The sequence below is a fragment of the Staurois parvus genome, unplaced genomic scaffold, assembly GCF_062004578.1.
Source record: "Staurois parvus isolate SC_StPar_1 unplaced genomic scaffold, SC_StPar_1.0 ptg000232l, whole genome shotgun sequence".
NCBI classification, from domain to species: Eukaryota; Metazoa; Chordata; class Amphibia; order Anura; family Ranidae; genus Staurois; species Staurois parvus.
This window is the reverse complement of record NW_028318028.1, coordinates 6,323,005-6,346,783: the sequence shown is the minus strand read 5'-3', so window position 1 is coordinate 6,346,783 and position 23,779 is coordinate 6,323,005. Positions and strand designations below refer to the sequence as shown.

The 23,779-nt window shown below is 42.2% G+C and overlaps 1 protein-coding gene across 1 annotated transcript; it reads right to left on the bottom strand.

Annotated features, from left to right (window-relative positions):
- Nucleotides 1–9,377: 9,377 nt before the first annotated feature.
- On the bottom strand, nucleotides 9,378–10,316 carry LOC149460294 (olfactory receptor 6C74-like). Its single transcript, XM_089679832.1, has one exon. It carries the CDS (start codon nucleotides 10,314–10,316, stop codon nucleotides 9,378–9,380), a length of 939 nt encoding a protein of 312 aa, XP_089535958.1.
- Nucleotides 10,317–23,779: the final 13,463 nt, after the last annotated feature.

Here is a 23,779-nt window from a genome sequence, read left to right as displayed (position 1 = left end):
CGGGTCCAATATATGAACCCATTGCGGCCCTCAAGTCAAAAAGCTTGCCCACCCCTGACTTATACTAATGGTACTCCTACCAAATGATAACTCGTCAAGCTGTCATAAGCTACACTATATTGCAAAAAGTATTGGGACACCCCTCCAAATCATTGGATTTAGGTGTTCCAATCACCTTCATGGCCACAGGTGTATAAAATCAAGCACCTAGTGTAAGGGATTTCCGATGAGACAAATTGTGAATAGAAATGCGCATGCGCATAGAAACATCCAGAGAAGAGTGGTCGGTTGTGTGCATGCGTGCGGAAATGCACGATCGCGCACAAGCACGCGCACACACACGGTGAAGATTGGCTCCAGACGGGCTATTTAAAGAGTGTCTCTGCCCATGTTAGGTGCTGACTGGTCTTCAGCTCCCCCGTGTCCTGCTTGTTCCTGTGTGATTCCTTTGTTGCTGACCCGGCTTTTTCCTGACCTGACTCTGATTGCTCTCCTGATTGATACTGATTCCTGACTTCGGCTCTGCTCCTGACCTTGGCTTTGCTTCTGATTCTGTACCATGCTGTCCGCCCGTTGATGACCCTGGCTATTCCATGACACTGCTCCTGTCTCTCACCCTCACTACCTGCCTTGCTCTGGTGCACGCCTAACGATCTACAAAACCCGCTCTGCTTGTTACTACTGTGCCTGAATCAGAAGATTATCAGTCTTACAAGGTCATCATCTGCAAGAGCTGCAAACAACATCTACTGGCGCTCTTGTCCCCCTGGTCCCTAGAGTCCCTCTGTTCCTACTCCAGTGGGGTCAGGGCTAGTGACACAAGTCTCCCATCTGTCGCCCATCAGGTACGTGACACCTAGGCATGAAGACTGCTTCTACAAACATGTGAAAGAATGGGTTGCTCTCAGGAGCTCAGGGAATTCAAGCGTGGTACTGTGATAGGTTAAGTGCAGTATGTAACAGGAAATGTTTAATAGTGGTAATAAAAACACTCACAAGAGTAAGAAATACATAAAGCTCATCTGTGTTATGGATGTAAAACCATTCTGAATCCGTCCTGTAGGATATCGCCAGTGTTTTAGGGGTTAACAGCAGGATGGTAAAAGCCTTGGGTGCAGTGTGCAGTCTTCCTGGAATGTGTGGGAGGATGGTGGTGCTGACAGTGTCCGTCCCTGGGGGAAGCTGGAAATGGCCCCACGACCAGCAGTGTGGAATGCACCGGCGGAAGTGACGTCACTGGAAGTCTAGGAGGGTCAGATGTCCAGATACACAGAGAACAGAAGCAGAAACAGCAGGCTACGCGCTCGGAGCCTCTAGCTCCTTCTACAGGCCTGTAGAAGGAGCTAGATGCTCTGTGCACATAGCCTGCTGTTGAAATACATACCATACTGTTTTACTAAAAAAAATTTAATGCCTACACTTGTTTTGTTTGCATTCTGCTGTCAGCGCGGCTTCCGCTCCTTCAAAACCAGCTATATGTATTATTTTACAATTAATTTGGATAATTTGTTATGCTATCTAACTAATTCAAATAGTTTCGATGTAGTTTTTTGAATCCACTCGGACCAACAAATATACAAATTGAATGCTGAAGATACAAAGCAAATTAAAAAAGAGGAATCTGTACAACATAAAAAATATGACAAAACAAAATTCTTCAATTAAGAAATTGTATTGCGCATTGGCACATACTTGAGCACGTCCAATCCTGGGAACGGCGCCAAGCTGCCTATTTAAAGGAGGCCCAGATGTGTGCTCATTGCTGGATGTTCTTCAGCTGTCCTTGACCTGTGTTCCTGCTCTTGCTGTCTGATCTCCTATTGCTGGACCAGTCTGCTCCTGGCCTTGCTTTGTGAGTTCTGGACTCTGACCTTGGCTTGCCTCTGACCATGCTCTGCTGTCTTCTTGGTATTGAACTTGGCCTGCTGCTTGACTATGCTACTCCTGCTCTTTGAGTATGACTCTGGCTTGGCTACTGACTACATTCTCACTGTCCATCCATACTGACCCTGGCTTGCCATCCGACCACATCCCTAATCCCAATGGGTACCTGCAGCTGCCTCTGACTGTGTGTCCTTGCAGCCTCTGTAAAAAGCTTCCGAGGTCCAGTTCCTGACTGCCATCCTTGGTTCTCTTCCGGTGTACCTGTACAACTGCTGACTGCCATCCAGAGGCTACAACTAGATGCTACCTGGTTACCAGCACCTGTGCTTGTTTTTGCTCTGTGCCCTGTTTCCACACTTAGGGGTGCTCAGACCAGAACTGTAAGGGGAAGCACTCTCGTCACTTCAGCCTCAACCAAGGTATGTGACATAAAGGCCCTTCAGTCTTTCTAAACCCCTCTCACTGGTAAGTGTAGTTTAATCATTTAGGCCCAAAGTTCACAGGGTTAACTGCTTTTCGGCCGCCCTATAGCAGCTTTACTACTACAGGGTGGTCGCTCTGTGCAGAATCATGTATATATATATATATATATATATATATATATATATATATACAGTGGGGCAAAAAAGTATTTAGTCAGCCACCAATTGTGCAAGTTCTCCCACTTAAAAAGATGAGAGAGGCCTGTAATTGGCATCATAGGTAGACCTCAACTATGAGAGACAAAATGAGAAAAAAAACCCAGACAGTCACATTGGCTGATTTGGAAAAAATTTATTTGCAAATTATGGTGGAAAATAAGTAATTGGTCACCTACAAACAAGCAAGATTTATGGCTCTCACAGACCTGTACCTTCTTCTTAAAGTAGCGCAGCGCCATATAGCAAAAAGTGTCCTGGTCATGAAAGGGGGTAAATCTTCCAGAGGGCAAGTGGTTAAAGGGATCCCAGAGTACAGGGTGTAAGTATCCAAATTATATCCTAAGTTAAAGTGACACTGTCCCTTTAAGAAGTGGGCAAGAACGTTGTGGCCAGTGGCCAGGGGCGGACTCACAACTCATGGGGCCCCTGGGCAATAGGAAATCATGGGGCCACTGTGTCCTTGCCCACACTCAAACGACACCCAAAAAAGCCTATGAAAGGTACCAGGGGCATCTCATGGGGCTCCCTACTGACCCCGGGCCCTCGGGCAGTGCCCAATTGGTCAGTCTGCCCCTGCCAGTGGCATCTCACCACCAAGCAGTGTGTGACTAGGCCTTCCCCCACTCTCTGGCATCTGGTGCTGGTGATGGTGGTACTCAGGACCCAGCAATACCGATCTCTCAGTCTCCATCTCTCTCTCACACCACAGCAATCACTTCAGAAGGCAGCTCTCCAACACAGCAGCCCAATCTGACCAGCTTCACCTGCTGGCTCAAAGAAGAATTCAACATGTAAATATGCAATACTGTACATCATATTAACCTGACTTAAAAATACATACCGTACTTGGCTATAACAAATAAAAAAAATATGTGCAAAGCTGCTATACTACACGACACCATATTACTGCACTGAAATTTAACATAGTAAAAAATACAACATAACTGCCCACATGGAAATGCTGAAATGCATTTTTTATATATTACAAAATAAATGAAATATATTTTTAAAAATACATATTTTTTAAATATATTCTTCAGATGTTTTTTAATATATATATATATATTTTTTTTATTTAACATATTTTAAATATATTTGTAAATGCATTCCACAGATGCAGATTTGTATTTTTTAAGACATACAGTATATTTGAAAATGTATTTTTAAAAATACTTTTCACATATTTTGTAATAAAAACACATTTCAACATACAGTATATATATATATATATATATATATATATATATAAAATATATATACGTATATATATATATATATATATAAATATATATTGAAATATATTTTGAAATATATTGAATATGGCCAAAATTGTAGTATTTCAAATATATTCTAAAAATATCCTTCCCAAATATATTGACTTATATTTCAAATATATTTTTCTTCTATATGGGTGTATGGGCAAGGAAGAGGCCATGTGGTCGCAAACTGGTGAAGGACTGCACAGTTCATGCCAGGTGAGCTGTAGATTCATGGCTGTTACCATCTGTTGCTGGTGTGTTGTAGATTCACGTTTGTCACCGTCAGTTGCTGATGAGCTGTAGATTCACGGTTGTCACCATCAGTTTCTAGTGTTTGATGGATGTTCGGTTCTCACTGTCAGCTGCTGGTGAGTGGTAGATTCACGGTTGTCATTGTCAGTTGCTAGTGTGATGTAGATTAATGGGTATTAACATCAGTTGCTGAGCTGTAGCTTAACAGTTTTCACAGTCAGTTGTTGGTGTGTTGTAGATTCACAGTTGTCACCATCAGTTGCTGGTGAGCTGTAGATTTGCTTATGGTTAATGTTATATGATGATTGCAGTTGTTCCCATGCTCTATGTCAGTTGCTGATGTGTGCTAGATTCACAGTTGTCATTCTCATAGCCCTTCTGCTCAGAGGAAGACATCTAAAAGTTGTTTTTAATTTATCAACACTCTTATCTGATACCACTACCTGGTCGAGGAAATTACACATCTTCACAGCTCTATCAGTGAAAATAACCTTACACAATTTAAGATTAAACCTCCTTTTGTCTAATCTAATATTTTGGCAACCTGGAATTCCACTAAGGAGCAAATGGTTTATTACTGTTACTACAGCATTGATAAATTTGTACATGGTGATAATATCTTTTTTTTAAGCATCTCTCTCTTCTCCAGGGTAAATAACTATAATTTTTGTAATTGTATAACTGAAGTCCACCATTCCAATTATTAATGTGGTTATCCTTTACTGAAATCTTTCAAGTTCCCCTAACCCTAAAAGCATCATTCCTGTGGAATGGTGACCAAAACTGAACAGGTTTTCTATTCTTCTAAATACAGATTCTTCAATGGTCTTTAATTTGTAAAGTAAGCATTTATGAGGTGTGGTATTGAATGCTCTGGCAAAATACAAATAAACTATGTTCCATGTCCTACTATTTAAATTTTCATTAACTTCCTCACAGAGAGATAACAGGTTGGTCTGAGCAGAAAAGTAAATTCTGTAGTTATGGTGGTTTTTCCTTATATTGCCATTTTTTTTTCACATTACTCCCTTACCATTCCCTCAAATACCTTACATACTATTGATGTCGGGCAGGCTGATTTCCTCTATGCCAATCAGTGGGTTCCATTACAGTCAGTAAGTATCTTTAAAAATCAGGAATATCGACTGTCAGCTTCTTCTCCCTAAAGAAGTCATGTCACCTCGTGACGCAAGGTTTAGGAATGGAAGCTGGGTGATGGCACTGCCGGTCCAGAGCCATTACAGAAAGTAGTGTTCTATGTATACATTGAATGCTGTTTAAGAGTCTGTGTTTAAAATATGTAAAAATTACACTCACAGGACTAAAAAGAGTCACAGTTTAGTAAATGTACTACATCATGGGAAGTCCTCTCTCTCTTTGAATATACCTCAGCTGTACCACTTTGTATGAGTGAGATTTAAAGGGAACATACACCTTTTCTTTGGAAGTGGTCCATATTGATCCTGAATCTGATGGATGATCAGAGATGAATGGCAATATCAAGTGCATTTGACCTGTTTTATATATAGGTCAGGGATAAGGTTAGTGTGATCTTTGTTGTGGTGGCGGTGCACTTTTGATTGGAGCTGGATCCATGGGTGTCCTCATTTGGTCTTAAGCCTATTAGAGTAAAGCAGGACATTTGTGTACCACACTCTACGTTTAACCAGTGCCCAGCTGGACACTAATAGATGTCACAAGACTGCTATACAGTTGTGTCCAAAATTATTCAACCCCCAATGCTGTAAAGGGGTTTAGGGACTATAGTGTACATTTGGAATTGTATTCAGAATCAAATCCTACAAGGACGTTGTAACTACCCAAATGCAACTAAAATGACATCAATTGTTTATGTAATACAGTAGTAAATGGTTCTTATGTGGTTTCTTCATTGCCACAATTATTCAACCCCTTAAAGACTACCACTCTGAAGAACAGAGGTTCATACAGGTGCTTTCCATCAGGTATTGAAAACACCTGTGGATGTCACCGAGCAGCAATCAAGCATAATAAGCACCAATTAGGCAGCTTTAAAATGACTGTGATACTCAGCTCCTTCTAGACATTTACTGGTGTGGTTACAAACATGGTGAAGGCAAGAGAATGGTCCAGGAAGACAAGAGAAGAGGTGATTTCTCTTCACAGGAAGGGCAATGGCTATAAGAAGATTGCAAAGATGTTAAACATACCAAGAGACACCTTAGGAAGCATCATTCGCAAATTCAAGGCAAAGGGCACTGTTGAAACGCTACCTGGTCGTGGCAGAAAGAAGATGCTGACTTCGACTGCTGTGCGCTACCTGAAGCGTAGAGTGGAGAGAAGTCCCCGTGTGACTGCTGAGGAACTGAGAAAAGATTTGTCAGATGTGGGTACAGAAGTTTCAGCCCAGACAATAAGACGCACACTGCGTAATGAAGGCCTCCGTGCCAGAACTCCCAGGCGTACCCCCTTGCTGTCTCCAAAGAATAAGAAGAGTCGACTGCAGTATGCCAAAAGCCATGTGGACAAACCACAAAAGTTGTGGGATAGTGTTCTGTGGACTGATGAAACAAAATTAGAACTGTTTGGGCCCATGGATCAACGCTATGTTTGGAGGAGGAAGAACAAGGCCTATGATGAAAAGAACACCTTGCCTACTGTGAAGCATGGTGGAGGGTCAATCATGCTTTGGGGCTGTTTTGCTTCTGCAGGTACAGGGAAGCTTCAGCGTGTGCAAGGTACCATGAATTCTCTTCAGTACCAGGAGATATTGGATGGAAACGTGATGCAGTCCGTCACACACCTGAGGCTTGGGAGACGTTGGACCTTTCAACAGGACAATGATCCCAAGCATACCTCCAAGTCCACTAGAGCATGGTTGCAGAGGAAAGGCTGGAACATTTTGGAGTGGCCATCGCAGTCACCAGACTTAAATCCGATTGAGAACCTCTGGTGGGACTTAAAGAAAGCAGTTGCAGTGCGCAAGCCTAAGAATGTGACTGAACTGGAGGCCTTTGCCCATGAAGAATGGGCGAAGATACCCGTAGATCGCTGCAAGACACTTGTGTCAAGCTATGCTTCACGTTTAAAAGCTGTTATAACTGTAAAAGGATGCTGTACTAAGTACTAAGATTGAATGTCACTTGGGGGTTGAATAAAACTGATAATGCTGTGAGCACAGAAAAGACATTTGTGGTTATTTCATTATAACTGTTATGTTATATTTGTCTGACCTACAAGTGCCTCTTTAATGTAAATGTAAGCAAGATGACTGAATGATCAAAAGCAATGTCAAACTGGCCAAAACACTCAATTTCAGTGGGGGTTGAATAATTTTGGACACAACTGTATATTGCTAATGAGAAAAGGTATTTAGCAGCTTATATTTACTAAAATAATTGCATTTTAATATTCTGCGTACTGTGGATTTAGTGACTGCAGGTTCCTGGATTCATACATGGTCACTATAATCAGCATTGGTTCCCATGAAATGCAGTCCACCATTATGATAATATTGTTATGCATTTTTCTGTATATATTCAGTGAAACATAAACCAGCATGTTTAAAAAATAAATAACCCAACCAGTCTCTTGAAGAAGAAACTCACATCTTCTAGGGCAGTGGTTCTCAACCTTCCTAATGCTGCGACCCTTTAATACAGTTCCTCATGTTGTGGTGACCCCCAACCATAAAATGATTTTCGTTGCTACTTCATAACTGTAATTTTGCTACTATTATGAATCGTAATGTAAATATCTGATATGCAGGATGTATTTTCATTGTTACAAATTGAACATAATTAAAGCACAGTGAGTAATCACAAATATTTTTTTTGCAGTAGTTGATGATTTTACAGTACATGATTTTACATTTACCCAGTAATTGTAATTCATGAAGTGTCGTTTTACCTCCAATACTGCTGCTTTCAACACAGTAGCTGCTTTTAACAGAGTAGCTGCTTTCAACACAGCAGCTGCTTTCTACACAGTATCTGCTCTTTACACATGTCCACATAAGTACATTATGGAACCAACCCTGTCACATACACCTGTATTTGTACGGGGTGTATGTGATGGGGTTGGCATGATGATGTCATCACGCCGGGTACTCGTATGTGGGCGTATCTGCATGTGGGCGGACCTGCCTGGAGACGGATAGAGGAGCGGTGGCTCGGTTCCCAAGACCATTGGAAATATGTGTTTTCTGATGGTCTTAGGCGACCCCTGTGAAAGGGTCTTTCGACCCCCAAAGGGGTCGTGACCCACAGGTTGAGAACCGCTGTTCTAAAGAAAAAAAATCCATTTAAGGGTCAGGCAATAAAACAAGAGCGCTAAATCATTCTGTTTCTTTAGCTATAATATTTTTTTTTGGTTTTGTATACTAAGAAACTGAAAAGTAAAAAAAGAATAAAAGGAAGGCAAGACACAAAAGTATGTTAAACATACATTTTACTATCACTCATGTAATACACATTTTATTTTTAATTTCAACATTGTCCCATTAGAATGTTCATAAGTGAGAACAAAAATGTAATTGAATATAACATAAAACTCAGTGAAACATGTAGAGGAGCAAGCACCACCCCCAGGTTTCTATCACTTCAGGGGTGTGAAGTTACAGTATCTGAGACTCATGTACTTTATTGTATTATGCTGTCAACTTATGTGGTCTTAAATATGAACTCATGTACATGTCAAAGAAGTTTTTAGTTTTATACATATGTAATATATAACTTTTTTGTTTTTGTGTTGTTAATGGATACCAAGATAGTCCATTTACTCCAGTCTGGGGTTATTCCGATTCAATTTCTATATGAAACTCTACCTGCAATGAGAAAACCTCTTTTGGTAACAGAAAAATTCCAGATGAAATTTCAAGTAGAAATTTGGTATGGACCCTGGAACAACAAAATAATTAATATTAACTGTTCAAACTTGAAACTGATGATGACTATTCCGTAATATCCATCAAAATAAGTACCCATTGATTAGATCATTCACTAGTCCATCTATGAGCTCATATATGAAGCCTGACATGTTAGTTAATTACATTTATTAAAACAAATAATATTTTTTTAAAACAAATAGCTTATTTAAAATATATTGGGGTTTATTTACTAAAGACAAATAGGCTGCCTACTTAGCAAGTGAATTTTTCCCTAACTTAGTGAATGTGGTAAAAATTAGCCTTGCAAATAATACCCAAACACAGGCAAGGAAAATAAAATAAACATATTTTGCTTGAACATGATTGGATGGTGTAATTTAATAGTGCATCGCCTCATTCACTAAGCTATGAAAGGCTAAAATTCCCTTAGAAAGTGAACAGCCTATTTTCCTTTTTTAATCAAACCCATTGTCTTCAAGGCATCAATCTGAATTTTCCTAAGCTTCTCCTAAGCGCAACTTTCACATCCTTATTTTTTAGGCTGTAGATTATTGGATTGAGCATCGGAACAGCAGCTGTGTTAAACAGAGCAAAAAGCTTTTTGGAGTCCAAAGTGCTATTTAAGTTTGGTGTCAGATACTGGCTTACAAGAGTTGTGTAAAGCAATATGACAACTGTGAGGTGAGATGAACATGTGTAGAAGGCCTTACGTCTGCCATGACTGGAATGTATCTTCATGATGGCAACAATAATAAAAATGTAAGAGATAAAAGTGAGAACAAATGGAGTAAAATTCAAGAGGAGCAAGCCTTCTATGAAAAATAACATTTCCAGAAATGAAGTATCATTGCAGGAAATCTTCATCAAGGGGACAATGTCACAGAAGAAGTGGTTGACTTCCGTTGTTGAATAACAAGAAAAACTATATAGAATCCCAAAAGGGGGAATAACTTGTAAAAACCCAACCAACCAACAAGCAGATGCCAACAGGGCACATGTTTTAGTATCCATAACCATGTGATACCGTAAAGGATTACAAATTGCTACATAGCGATCATAGCTCATGGCTGTTAATATCAAGAGTTCCTGACCTGTTAGTGAACCAAACATGTACATTTGTGCCATGCAAGCAAGGTAGGAAACAGTTTTATCATGTGTAATAAAGCTAGTGAGAATCTTATGCAGAGTGATGGTGGAACATGACATGTCTACTATGGACAAGTTGCCCAGGAAGTAGTACATTGGAGTCTGGAGATGATGGTCCAGGCAGATAAGCAGAAAAATTGTCATGTTTCCAGCAAGAGTAATGAGATAAATGAGCAGAACCAGAAAGAATATAGTAATTTGAATCTGTGGGACATCTGAAATCCCCTTAATGATGAAATATTTGATTGCTGTCTGGTTTACATACATATTCACAAAATTCTACTTCCTGATATAGAATCCATATATGGATATGATCAGTAATTAGGTATATAGTTTATGAAATCCATCAGAACTGAAATGAAATCAAAACAGTAATTATTATATGCCTGCGTACAAAATAAAAATTCTAAATTACAAATAACATCATATTTATTAATGTAATCTATATCCTTTAACCACTTTCACATCTTGATACCCTATATGGACCAGCTCAGTTTTTAAATTTCTGCCATAGGCCTGTTTTTTTCAGGAATAACCGTGCCATTACAGAATATAACAAAGTAAAATTTAGTGTGTGTGTGTAAAAAAAAATAAAATATATATATATATATATTTAGGATAAACAACTTAATTTTTTATGCAATCCATAAACAAAAAAAAAACAAAAACAATCAAAGTATACTCTAATGTGAGTGGTCCTACTGTAGCTGAAGCATATACAATTAATTCTGTAATTTGTCCTGTTTCATTTATTATTCTGGTACAATGCATTAAATTGTTAGTACAAATTAAATAAAGGTTGTTTTTTTTAAAAAAAAATTTTAATTAATAAAGAAAATGAATAAATACAAAAATGGTTAGAAACATATAAATAAAAAAACAAAATTTCAGCAGGGTATTATAGCTTCGGGAAGAAGTTTATTAGGGCTGATTAAAAGTAAACTAAGAATTAATAAAGAGATAATCAGAAGAAATTTTTATTAAAAAAATGTTGTCAGGTTGATTTTACTAACATCGTATGCTGATCATACTTTTGATCCATAGATGAATGAAACATAGTAACAATGTTACTTTGCACCTATCGTCTGTCTGAACATTGTTTATAAACACTGTGTCAGAAACTCTGCTTTGTGACAGCAACTGCTGTAATAGCTACTGTATTTATACAGTAATTAAAAAAATGATAGATTGAGATTGCCTGCATTTGTCAGGGAACTACAGTGGGGCAGAAGAACAGAGCATATTATACGCGTTAATTTATATTTGGGGGTGTGTGGAATGAGCAATGTCCACAGCTGGTTAAACAGCTATCCCCATGAAATACACCATAATTAGCTGCAAACCGTGCTTTACATAAAAACAAAAAAAAGAAATGGAAAATATTATTAATTTTGGGGTAGAGGGTTTTGCATAAACATACGTACATAGGACAGCCCTATTCTCTGGGAAAACACATTTTCACTTACTTCTTCAGAAGGATTTATTAGTCCATTCTCAGGTGGCACTTCAAAGAAAAATGTAAACTCATCTGACCCTTCATATAACTGACAGGTTCTATATGGGATCCAATTCCTGAATGCAGGTATATGTAATGTGGCTTGTTATCATAATTAGTCCCATTGGAACAGTTAAGAACCATTGAAAACATAATTGCTAATTGCACCTCATTTTCACATTATATGTACATACATGTTTATTACTGCATTATTGTTATGACAGATGAGCACTATTAAAACAGATGTAGGCTCAGACATATTTCATCATGTATGCTATGTAATGTGTGTGTGAAACTTAAAGTTATTCTTTCAACTTTAAAGTTCATGCATACTTATACTAATATCCACATCTCTCTTTCTCTCCTGAAGGCTGGCACCAGCTTTGTTCAGCCTTCATGTCGGGGATACCACAGGCATCCACCAAGGGTGATCAGATCAGTGGGCTGTACCTTAGGGAATCAGGAATCAGACTGAATATGGTTAAAGTATTAGTATTAAAGTTGATTAAATAAGTGACACACTTCCAATCAGGGGTGGACTGACCATTTGGAAACTCGGGCACTGCCCGAGGGCCCAGGGTCAGTAGGGGGCCCCATGAGATGCCCCTGGTACCTTTTTCATAGGCTTTTTTGAGTTTGGGCAAGGACACAGGGGCCCCATGATCCCCTATTGCCCGAGGGCCCCAAGAGTTGTCAGTCCGACCCTGCTTCCAACATCAACACCAGTAAGCCATAAACAATGTAAGTGATATATAAACGTGACAGTGAAAAACCCCAAATCAAACCTAACAAGCTGTATACAAAATGAAGGGAACACACACAAACAAGATAAGATCAGAATAGGTACAGGAGACAAGGGGAGCAGGGAGCCAGGTACTGGGAGCAGGATGCAGGATACAGGTCAGAGGAGCAGGTCTCAGGGTCAGATACAAGGATCAGGCTCAGGCAAGGACATGACTTGCAGGAGGAATTCAAAAGCACTGAACCTCAGTTATGGCTTATATAACTCCTAGCAGCCTACATCAGGTGCGGCCAAATTTTTCGGACAGTCCAGCTGCTGGGAGACACCCGCTGGTGACCACCGGATCTGGGTTCTTTGACTCTGGGAACATCAGTGATACCAGCAGGTGACCCAGGTGATGACACAAGTCCTGACATTTTATCTAGGTCAGGAAAAAATTATATTTTTAAGGGGTTCCCCAAACCAGTTCAGTTCCACTTGAGTCTAATGATGGGACAATCAGTCACCTAGCATTATTTTTTCAGATAATCACTGTCACTTTGCAGAGATGTGTGCCAAGGGCATAAACATTAACCATTACCTGGTACAGCTGGGCTTTTTGTTGTAGCTCAGTGGTTCTGGAGTGAAGACTGGACATAATTACTGACCACAATCTTATATCTATGCCCACCCTTCAGTTCTAATTACAAATTATCTGTCATTAACAGATGGATTCAGGCTAGCTGACCTTACTTTTTTGATTATTGTGTAAAGATGTACAATGACTATTTCACATATTACAAAAGATTTTACAATTTCTGCGTGCTAAAATGAGAAAAGAGGAAGCACGACTGAAATCATTTATATGTGAATAAGCGTTAGTTTTAACATCTTGAGGTTGGGTTGCAAAACTTCTCTTTTTTCGTTCAAAGTAACAAAAGAAAAGAGAAATATCAAAAAACAGCTGTATATTCTATTAAAACTATTAGACTGCAAGGGGTCTTGATAGCAGACCTCAATTTGTTTGACATTCACTGAATAGGAAAATGTCATAGTCAGATGAGAAGAAGCTTGTCCAGGAGAACCAGACACAGGTTCTCCTACAGTGACTGACTGCATGTCTTCTGTTGCGAGACTTTGCAATTTAGCACAGCAGTGTCACCGATCACCACATCGGGATCACATCAGTTTCCCTTTATGGAGACTGTCATCATCTGGACCTCACACAGACATCTCTGCTCACTGCGCTCACATGCTGTCAGGTGGTAACTCTGCACATCTCTGTAAACAGTCAACAGTCTTTACAATAACTCTTTTTCCTAGGAGGCCATGCTATCCATAGGATTGGTGAGCAGGTGGATGCCCAACCACTTTCTGTCATCACTCTAGAGACACTGCATGCAGACACCGTTATACCTCAGTTACCAGGAGACCTTTGCTTTGAGCAGCACCACAGCCTGTTTATTGAATTCATTGAACTACCAGTATTCACTAATGTTTAAGGGCCCCACCATTGCTATCAGAAGACAGTGGATACCACCATACCAGGAACTTCAATTTGCAACCACTTGTTAAAGTGGTCTCTTCCTTTCTAGGGCCATTGTTACTCAAGCTAGGATATTTACATCTATTTATGCCAGAGCATACATGTACTTAATTCTTTCCATGCCTCGTTGTAGCGTCGGCAGCCCAGAATGAGCTGGTAAGACAAAAAGCCTTTTCTTCCCCCTCTTACTGCCTGTGTTACAATTAAATAGTTGAAGCTACTTATGACTATATAATCTGTTAAACATTGCTACTTGATTGTTTCTATGTTACCAGTATTCTGCTTTTAGGAGTTAACTGGGATTGTGTATCCTAAACCCCTTTTTTTCCTATAATCTACTCTTTTGAACAAGTCTAATATTGAGGTTTTACAAGAAAAAAAAATGTGCCTCTTGCATTATTATTCTCTACTGTGGAAATATGTCTGAACTCAGAGTGTCAGAGATGTTGGGAGGGTCGCAAGGTCAGGGAAACCACTGGGGACAAGTATTATCAAGCAATCCCTTCGGGAGTAGCGCTACACTTTTTTTTGGCTTCTGCCCCTACATTATCTCAGCAGTGGAAAATCAGTGGTTTCAGATACTTGCTTTCAAAAAGACCCTGTCACCAATGTAAAAAAAATGTAAACTTGCTAGGAAATTTTGTCTACAGGAGGTCCATTTCATAAAAAAGCCCTTCTCTTCATCCTTGTCAACGCCACCTCCATCCCTCCTCTCTTCTGGCCAGTACATTTTAAGCCACGACTCTAAAAACTGGAAAAGCAGATGCCAATGTATGCCAGACTGTATGCCACATTGTTACTGGCATGAATATAAATATCACTAGATCAGAGCAGAATGAAAGCAGTGCATCGCAGGAAGGGAGTGTAAGATCCAGCATTGTTCCTTTTATTGTGTTGTCACTGCATGAAAGCCAGCCTCTGATTTTCTTCTGGTAATGGATTGGTTGGCCTTGGAGCCTAAGGTAGATATTATTTGGTACCTGAGGTTGATTCATTCTGGCTTTCTTATGACAGCACAAAGACTGACTAGTGGAGATCACACGGGCAGCAGGGGGAGAAGCAAAGGAGAATACTGTATATATGTGACACTTGAGTGACAGCTCTGAGGCTGCTGGGGTGGCAGACATAAAATCCAAGATGGCAGCATCCAGCAGTAGTCTCAGACCTTTGAAATGTCTACAAAAGGGATACTTTTACAGGTAAATAACATACATAAACTGTGTTAAATGCACATCTTAAGGGTTTTTTGTTGTTAAAATGAATGGATTGGCAACCTTTTCACCTAAAAACCCCCCCCCCCAAACAAAAAAAAAAACTCAAAACAACACAGTGCCTGAAAAAAAGTAACACAGCTAATGCTTACCTGCTGTGCTATCCATGAAGCCACCGGAGTACCAATATTAGTTAGGGTTCCCATGGCATATCAATAAATCTGTACACCTTCATGCCTGATTGGGTGATAACTGGCACATTGTAGCACTACCTCCAGAAGAGCCACTGGATTGTGTGTCTGCTCTGCTAAAGTGATGACCAAGACTGTACTCGAACCTGAGTGACACTGACACACCTGTAACAGTTTGGGCTTTATCGAAAAAACCAAACTCTGAAACAGGAAATGGGTAGTTAAGATAGCTGGTGCAGTAATGAATCACTAAATGATAACAATGCAGGATAGCACAGTTTAAAAATATCAGACACAAGTACATACAAATGTATGATAATTATGAGGATTATCTAAAGTGCAGGAGCCCCTGAGTGGAAGGTGAGCACACTACTGCTACCTCAAAGTGAGGGAATCCTGGAGTGTCACCAGAACCAGTGTCCCCATTGGAAGATTTCCCCTCTATTACTTTTCTGGGAACAACCCAACATTTGGGATTTTCTTTTACTTTCAATTTCAATGATAATGATAAACAGGACAAATAAAGAGAATGAAACTCCTTATCAGGGGCACAGACAGCAAAAAAATCTAACAGGGGTTCTAATCTCACTCTAATCTATCTGTTAACTATAAAAATAAGCTTTGCCTTTAGTTACACTTTAACATGGCAACCTCCTACAAAAACTGGCAGAACTAAAAAATTAGAATGGAAAAAGTAAAAAGCAGACTGTATAGAATTTAGGATAGATAAATGAAAATAAGGAAAATACTGAAAATATGCTAAAAAGATATTATTCAAATATATGTCAGTATGGAATATGGAGAAATAATAGTTCACTTTCAACGACTTTATCCTTAGAATCAAGTTTCTCAGCTTCACTTTGATCATACCTGCCCATTAGTACAGTGAGCTGAAACTGTGATTCCTACATGACCCTAACATATTGCAAGAGAGCCAAGTGACTGAAATAATAAAATATGCCTTTGTACATGTATAATCCAATCTGGTAAAGGTCAGACCAGTGAAGCTGAATTCCAAGTTGTCCCATCCTTTGTATGGCCAGGAGTAGCATTTACTATTACAGAATAATACAACTTGGTTGGACAATTGGCAGTTATCTTTACACATTCTTTGTACTCTTTTTTTGGAAGTGACATAATCACAGGAAGTGTGCTGTTAAAACCTTGCTTTGTATAAACATTTCACTATGTTAACTGCCTGCCCTTATCTGATTTTCAAGAATATATAAAAGATGAGTGTGTACTGGCCCATAACGAAGACTTGCTGAGAAAGAGGGACATTGAACCTACTGTCTAGAGAGGTACATTTTTAAAGACAAATAAGTTATTCATGTGGGGTGAAAAATTCATGATTTGTCATAATCTAAAAATAAAAAGTAGGGTATAGTTATATTCAGTTAGTGTTTATGTGTTCTGCTACAGATCAGTGCTCTGCTCCCCCATAGTAATTCATCCCCCATATAGTAATTCATCCCCCCTATAGTAATTCATCCCCCATATAGTAATTCATCCCCCATATAGTAATTCATCCCCCATAGTAATTCATCCCCCATAGTAATTCATCCCCCATAGTAATTCATCCCCCATATAGTAATTCATCCCCCATATAGTAATTCATCCCCCATAGTAATTCATCCCCCATACAGTAATTCATCCCCCATATAGTAATTCATTCCCCATATTAATTCATCCCCCATATAGTAATTCCTTTCCCATATTAATTCATCCCCCATATTAAGTCCCCAAGTCCCCCCTGTGTCAATTCACTTACCTTTGCTCCGCGCGTTCCTCTCGCCGTTTCGGTGTAGCATGAAAATCCGTCTCCTATGTGGATCTGTCCCCCTCGACGTATCTGCGCATGTGCCAGTTTCAGGCATTAGCAGCCGATCGGCGATCTCCGGGACATGCGCAGATACGTCGAGGGGGACAGATCCTCATAGGAGACAGATTTTCATGCTACACCAGTCTTCAGGGCGGACTGTGAGAGGAGCCTAGTGGGAGCCTAGCTCCGCGGGCCGGATTAAAAGGTCCGCCAGGCCGTATACGGCCCGCGGGCCGTAGTTTGCCCATTGCTGCATTGGGCAATCGGGAGCCAGTGGAGGAAATGACAGAGGGGGGAGGCAGATGTGGAGCGGTTGGTGAGGTGGATGAGTCTGGCCGCTGAGTTCAGGATAGACTGGAGTGGGGATAGCGTTCGTTTGGGTAGGCCAGTGAGAAGGGAGTTGCAGTAGTCCAGGCGTGAGATGATGAGGGAGTGAACGAGTTGTTTAGTAGTGTCTGGGGTGAAGAATGTAGGTATCTTGGAGATGTTGCGGAGGTGGAGCCTGCATGATCTTGATAGTAATTGGACGTGAGGTTGGAAGGAAAGGTTTGAGTCCAGGGTGACATCCAGGGTGACATCCAGGACTTTGGCGTGTGGGGTGGGATTGATGGTGGCGTTGCTAGTCGTGATGGAGAGGATGGGGGGGAAGACCAGGAGCTCGGTTTTGGAAAGGCTTAACTTGAGGAAATGGAGCGACATCCAGTCTGATATGTCATTCAGTAGGTGGGCGATGCGGGCGGAGAGTGAGGGGGTGAGGTGAGGAGTGGAGAGGTAAATTTGAGTGTCGTCAGAATAGAGGTGATAGTTGAAGCCGTGGGAGTGTATCAGTTTGCCGAGGGAGGAGGTGTAGATGGAGAAGAGGAGGGGTCCGAGGACAGAGCCTTGGGGGACTCCAACAGAGAGGGGGAGGTGGCAGCGTTATAGGTGACGCTAAAGGAGCGTTGGGAAAGGTAGAGGAGAACCAGGAGAGAGCGGAGTCTGATGCCAAAGGAGTGCAGTTTGGTAAGGAGGAGGGGGTGGTCGACTGTGTCGAAGGCCGCGGAGAGGTCGAGGAGCAGGAGGACTGAGTAGTGGCCATTAGCTTTGGCGGTTAGCAGGTCATTAGTGATTTTAGGTAGGGCGGTTTCGGTGGAGTGTAGGGGACGGAAGCCAGACTGTAGTAGATCAAGGAGGTTATCAGTGAGGTGGGCGCTTAGGCGATTGTAGGCTAAGCGCTCAAGGAGCTTGGAAGTGAATGGTAGCAGGGAGATGGGTCTAAGGTTGTTTAGGTCAGTGGGGTCAAGGGAGGGTTTTTTGAGTATGGGGGTGATGTGCGCGTGCTTTAGGGGGGAGGGGAATGCGCCAGTAGAGAGGAAGAGATTGAAGATGTGGGTGAGGGAACGAATGATGGAGGAGGGGGGTGACTGGAGGGGATAGGGTCCAGGGGGCAAGTGGTGAGGCGGGCTTCAGTGAAGACCTTAGTGACCTCCTCAGTGGTAGCAGGGCTGAAGGAGTGGAGTGTTGGGTAGGTGATAGTGTGCGGGGCGTTAGGTATGGTGGGGGGCAGTGCAGTTATGAGGTCAGAGGAGGGGAGAGTTGAGGGGGTGATGGAGGGAGGGGGGCTAGGTGGAGAGGTAGATTGTGAATTGACAATGTCCTTACGGATTGCGTCAATCTTGTTTTGGAAGTGATTGGCAATCTCGTGGGCAGTGAGTGAGGTACTGGGTGGGGGTGGGGGGGAGAGAGCAGGGATTTGAAAGTGGAGAAGAGCCGGCGAGGACAGGTGGAGAGGGTGTTGATGGTTACGAAATAGGCTTGCTTGGCGGCATGGAGGGAGGAGGTGTAGGTGAGGAAGGCGGATTTGTAGAGGGAGAACGCACGAGGGGATCTGGTTTTTCGCCATAATCGCTCCAGCGCGCGACTGCGTCATTTGAGACATTTTGTATGGTCGTTCTGCCAGAGATGAAGCGGTCAGGGTCTGATGTTACGCGTGGTTAGGGGTGCCAGGGAGTCGAGGGCAGCTGACAGTGAGTCGTTGTACGCAGTAGAGGCCAGGTCAGGGCATGACAGTGGAAGGATACTGGCGTACAGATGGTCAGCTGCTGAGTGGAGATGGGCCGGGTTCAGGTTGCGGAGGTTACGGTTGGTGATGGTTTGACGCTTTGGAGTTAGAGGAGGGGGAGATGGAAAACGTGAGGAGGTGGTGGTCAGAGAAGGGGAAGGGGGTGTTAGTGAAGTTGTGGAGGGTGCAGAGGTGGGAGAAAATGAGGTCCAGGGTGTTCCCATCGGTGTGGGTGGAGGACTGTGTGTGCTGTGTGAGCGCGAAAGAGGAGGTTAGGAGGAGTTGGGAAGTAGCCGGGTTGTTGACGTTGATGGGAATGTTGAAATCCCCGAGGATGATGGTCGGTAGCTCGGAGGAGAGGAAGAAGGGAAGCCAGGCGGCCAAGTCGTCCAGGAAGAGGGATACGGATCCAGGAGGCCGATAGATTACTGCAATCCACAGGGAGGTGGGAGAGAAGAGCCGGATGCAGTGGGCTTTGAAGGAGGAGAAGGATAGGGAGGGGGGGTTAGGGAGGACCTGGAAGGTGCTCAGCGGTGGCAGAAGCATGCCGGCCCCACCACCTCTGTGACCACTCGGTCTGGGTGAGTGGTTCCAGACGAGGCCTCCATAGGTGAGTGCTGCAGCGGAAGTGGAGTCAGTGGCTTGGATCCAGGTTTCAGTGACCGCTAGGAGGTTGAGGGAGCGGGAGACAAAGAGGTCATGGATGGCGGTGAGCTTGTTGCAAACCGAACGGGCGTTCAGGAGTGCAACCGAGAGAGGAGGTGTGGATGTTGGGAGGAGGGGGACGGGTGTAAGGTTGAGGGGGTTACGGCGGCTCGCGGGAGCAGGCGGGTGCCGAGAGGGGGAGTGGGGAGGTGGGGGGCCAGGGTTCTGGGAGATGCCCCCGGCGGTAAGGAGTAATTAAAGTGTTACTAAACCCCGGACCCTGCATTCATTATATCTGGTCTCCCAGGACCCTGCATTCACTATATCTGGTCTCCCAGGGCCCTGCATTCACTATATCTGCTTTCTCTGGACCCTGCATTCACTATATCTGGTCTCCCAGGACCCTGCATTACTATATCTGCTCTCCCCGGACCCTGCATTCACTACATCTGCTCTCCCCAGGCCCTGCATTCACTATATCTGCTCTCCCCGGACCCTGCATTCACTATATCTGGTCTCCCCGGACCCTGCATTCACTATATCTGGTCTCCCTGGACCCTGCATTCACTATATCCAGTCTCCTTGGACCCTGCATTCACTATATCCGGTCTCCCCGGACCCTGCATTCACTATATCTGGTCTCCCAGGACCCTGCAGTCACTATATCTGGTTTCCCACAGTACACAGAACATGGAAATGCAGTTATTTTAGTAAATATAAACTGCTCAATATCTTTTCTCATCACCAGTATATAGCAGTCTCGTGGCTTCTGTCAGTGTCAAGCAGAGCACATGTTAAAGCTTGAAGGAGGAGTTTTCTTTCTGCTCTAGGAGGATGCAGAACTCCTGGTATCAGCCTGGGCAGTGCTGATTGGCCCTGTGCTGATCACATGCACCCTCCCAAGAAAAAAAAAAACCTCTCTAGCAATACACACTAAATTGAGCATGCGCATGTTTAGTCTGTATCAGGTGGTCATTTCGACAAGAGGAAGGGCAGAGAAGACAGGATCAAGCAGCCTTTTTACACAATGTTTAGGATTAACCCCTTAGGTTCCACAGTGAGTATAACAAGCATGCTTTACTGCATATACAGTCCTAGATTGTAAGCTTGAAAGAATAGGGCCCTCTTACCCCCTGTACGCTGTCTGTTTTTGTTGTACTGCGCCATGTATTGTCCCCCCTATTGTACAGCGCTGAGCAAACCCTTTGGCACTATATAAACTCGATGTAATAATAATAATAATAATAATAATAATATACAAACTGATTTTACTGTTGTGGGTTTAGTAACACTTTAAACTCACTTAGCAATTTATCTGCATTACATTAACATCAGAACCCGTGTAAATAATACATGTTCGGTTATAAAGGGATGAGGTGGCAACCCTAGTGCATACAGTCATGACCAAAAATCTTGTCCCCCCTGCATTTCTGTCAGATAATGTACCAGTTCGCCCATAAAATTGTTGCAACTACAAATGCTTAGGCATTCTCATATTTATTTCTTTGTTTGTATTGGTATGACACAAAACGTGGAAAAATAAAAAGCCAAATCTGACACATTCCACACGAAACCCCAAAAATGGACTGGAAAAAATGATTGGCACCCTCAATGTAATTTTTGGTAGCCCACCCGTTGGAAAAAAATAACTGAAATCAATGGCTTCCTGTAACCATCAATGAGTTTCTTCCACCTCTCTACTGGAATGTTGGACCACTCTTCTTTCACCAACTGCTCCAGGTCTCTCAGATTGGAAGGGTTCCTTTTCCCAACTGCTGTTTTGAGATCTCTCCACAGGAGCTCTATGGGATTGAGATCTGGACTCATTGCTGGCCAGTTCAGTCCTCTCCAGCGCTTTGTCTGAAACCATTTCTGGGGGCTTTCTGATGTGTGCTTTGGGTCATTGTCCTGCTGTAAGACCCATGACTCTGATGGAGACCCAACTTTCTGACACTGGGCCCTACATTGCACCCCACAATTCTTTGGTTGTCTTCAGATTTCATAGTGCCATGCACACGGTCCAGACATCCAGTGCCTGAAGCAGCAAAGCAACCCCAAAACATCAGTGAACCTCCACCATGTTTGACTTTAGGGACTGGATTCTTTTCTTTAAAGGCCTCATTGCTTTTTGTGAAAACAGTAGAATGATGAGCTTTACCAAAAAGCTGTAATTTTGTTTCGTCTGTCCACAATACATTCCCCCAAAAGGATTTTGGCTTCCTCAGGTAAGCTTTGGCAAACTCCAATCTGGCTTTTTTATGTTTCTGTGTCAGCAGTGGGGTCCTCCTGAGTCTCTTACCATAGCGTCCCTTTTCATTCAGATGGAGACGTATAGTGCGAGCTGACACAGGTGTACCCTGGGCCTGAAGGTCAGCTTGAATTTGTCTGGAAGGTGATCGAGGTTCTTTATCCACCATTCGAACAATCCTTCATTGCAATCTTTGATCAGTTTTTCTCTTTCATCCGCATCCAGGGAAATTAGCTAAGTGTAAAAAACAAAACACCTGTGGTTGTGTTTTTGCCACATTTTGTATGCACTTTCTATTCATTTCAATGGGGAGGTGCGTTTTTGGTGTGCTTTTTTACCACACCAAAAATGCAGCATGCAGGACTTTCAAAAAAGCAACTGGTATGAAGAGCTTCGTAGGATTTAATGGTCATACATTTTTCTTCTGGTTTTTTTAAGCAAAAATTAAATAAAAACTGATCACTGTATAAGGACCCTTCATAAGTCAACCAAACAGAGTGCAGGGGTCAAGAGTAAGTAATGCACAGAGTGCTGGTGTCAGGAGTAAGTAGAGCAGAGTGCTGGGGTCAGGAGTAAGTAGAGCAGAGTGCTTGTGTAAGGATTAAGTAGCACAGAATGCAGGGGTCAGTAGCAAGTAGTGCAGGGGTCAGGAGTAAGTAACGTAGAGTTCTGGGTTAAGGATTAACCACAGAGTGCAGGGGTCAGGAGTAAGTAGCTCAGAGTGCAGGGGCCAGGAATAAGTAGCGTAGAGTGCAGGAGCAAGTAATGCAGAGTGCAGGGGTCAGGAGTATGTAGCGCAGGGGCCAGGAATAAGTAGCGTCTAGTGCAAGAGCAAGTAATGCAGAGTGCAGGGGTCAGGAGTAAGTAACATAGAGTACAGGAGTAAATAGGGCAGAATGCAGGGGTGAGGAGTAAGTAGCACAGAGAGCAGGAGTAAGTAGAGCAGAGTGCAGGGGTAAGTAACGCAGAATGCAGGGATCAGGAGTAAGTAACAGAGTACAGGAGTAAATAGGGCCGAGTGCAGGGGTCAGGAGTAAGTAGCGCAGAGTGCAGGGGTAAGTAATGCAGAGTGCAGGTTTCAGGAGTAAGTAACACAGGAGTCAGGTGTAAGTAATGCATGGGTCAGGAGTAAGTAACACAGAGTACAGGGGTCAGGAGTAAATAACACATGGTGTGTAGAAAGACCCTGTTAGGCAAAAATTTTCCCCCCCCAAATAAAATCCATCTACTCCCCTTGACACCCCCAGTACAAATCCTAACTCCCTCCTTCAACTGTGCTTGCCAGAACCTGGCATTGTGTTGTATCTGCTATTCTGATTGATGAATATTTGAAGGAAATATTTTTGACACTTCAAAGATAGAAGAGAAAGAATAAGAAATCTAAATTATGAAGATTTGCCTAAACTTGGATTCAACTGTTATGGACTTCCTATACACAATTATAGAAGTTTTTTTGCCCAATACCAATTTTGGCCTTTCCAGCCATAGATGCAGCTGAGTGAAAACGCAGAACACGTGTTTTTTTTTGTTTTTATGTATTGATTTAATTTTCATGATTGACAGTGTGTTCACCATGATTCAAATACCTACCTTTTCATGATCTCAATAAAAATATTTGCATCCACTTCTCATAGTGAATATTTACTCCACAAAGGATTCAAAATATACCGTCTTTTTGGCAGGTCTGCTAATTTTTTTCTTATAAGCTTTTTGGTTTGGAATCCACACCTCAATTATGGTGAGTCGGGGAAATGCTTTTTGATGGGTGGATACACCCCTAATTTATGGCACTTTTTCTTTCTGTATCTGT

What these genes read in the sequence shown, in the direction of transcription:
- LOC149460294 (XM_089679832.1), bottom strand. Translation starts at nt 10,316, where the DNA reads ATGTATGTAAACCAGACAGCAATCAAATATTTCATCATTAAGGGGATT.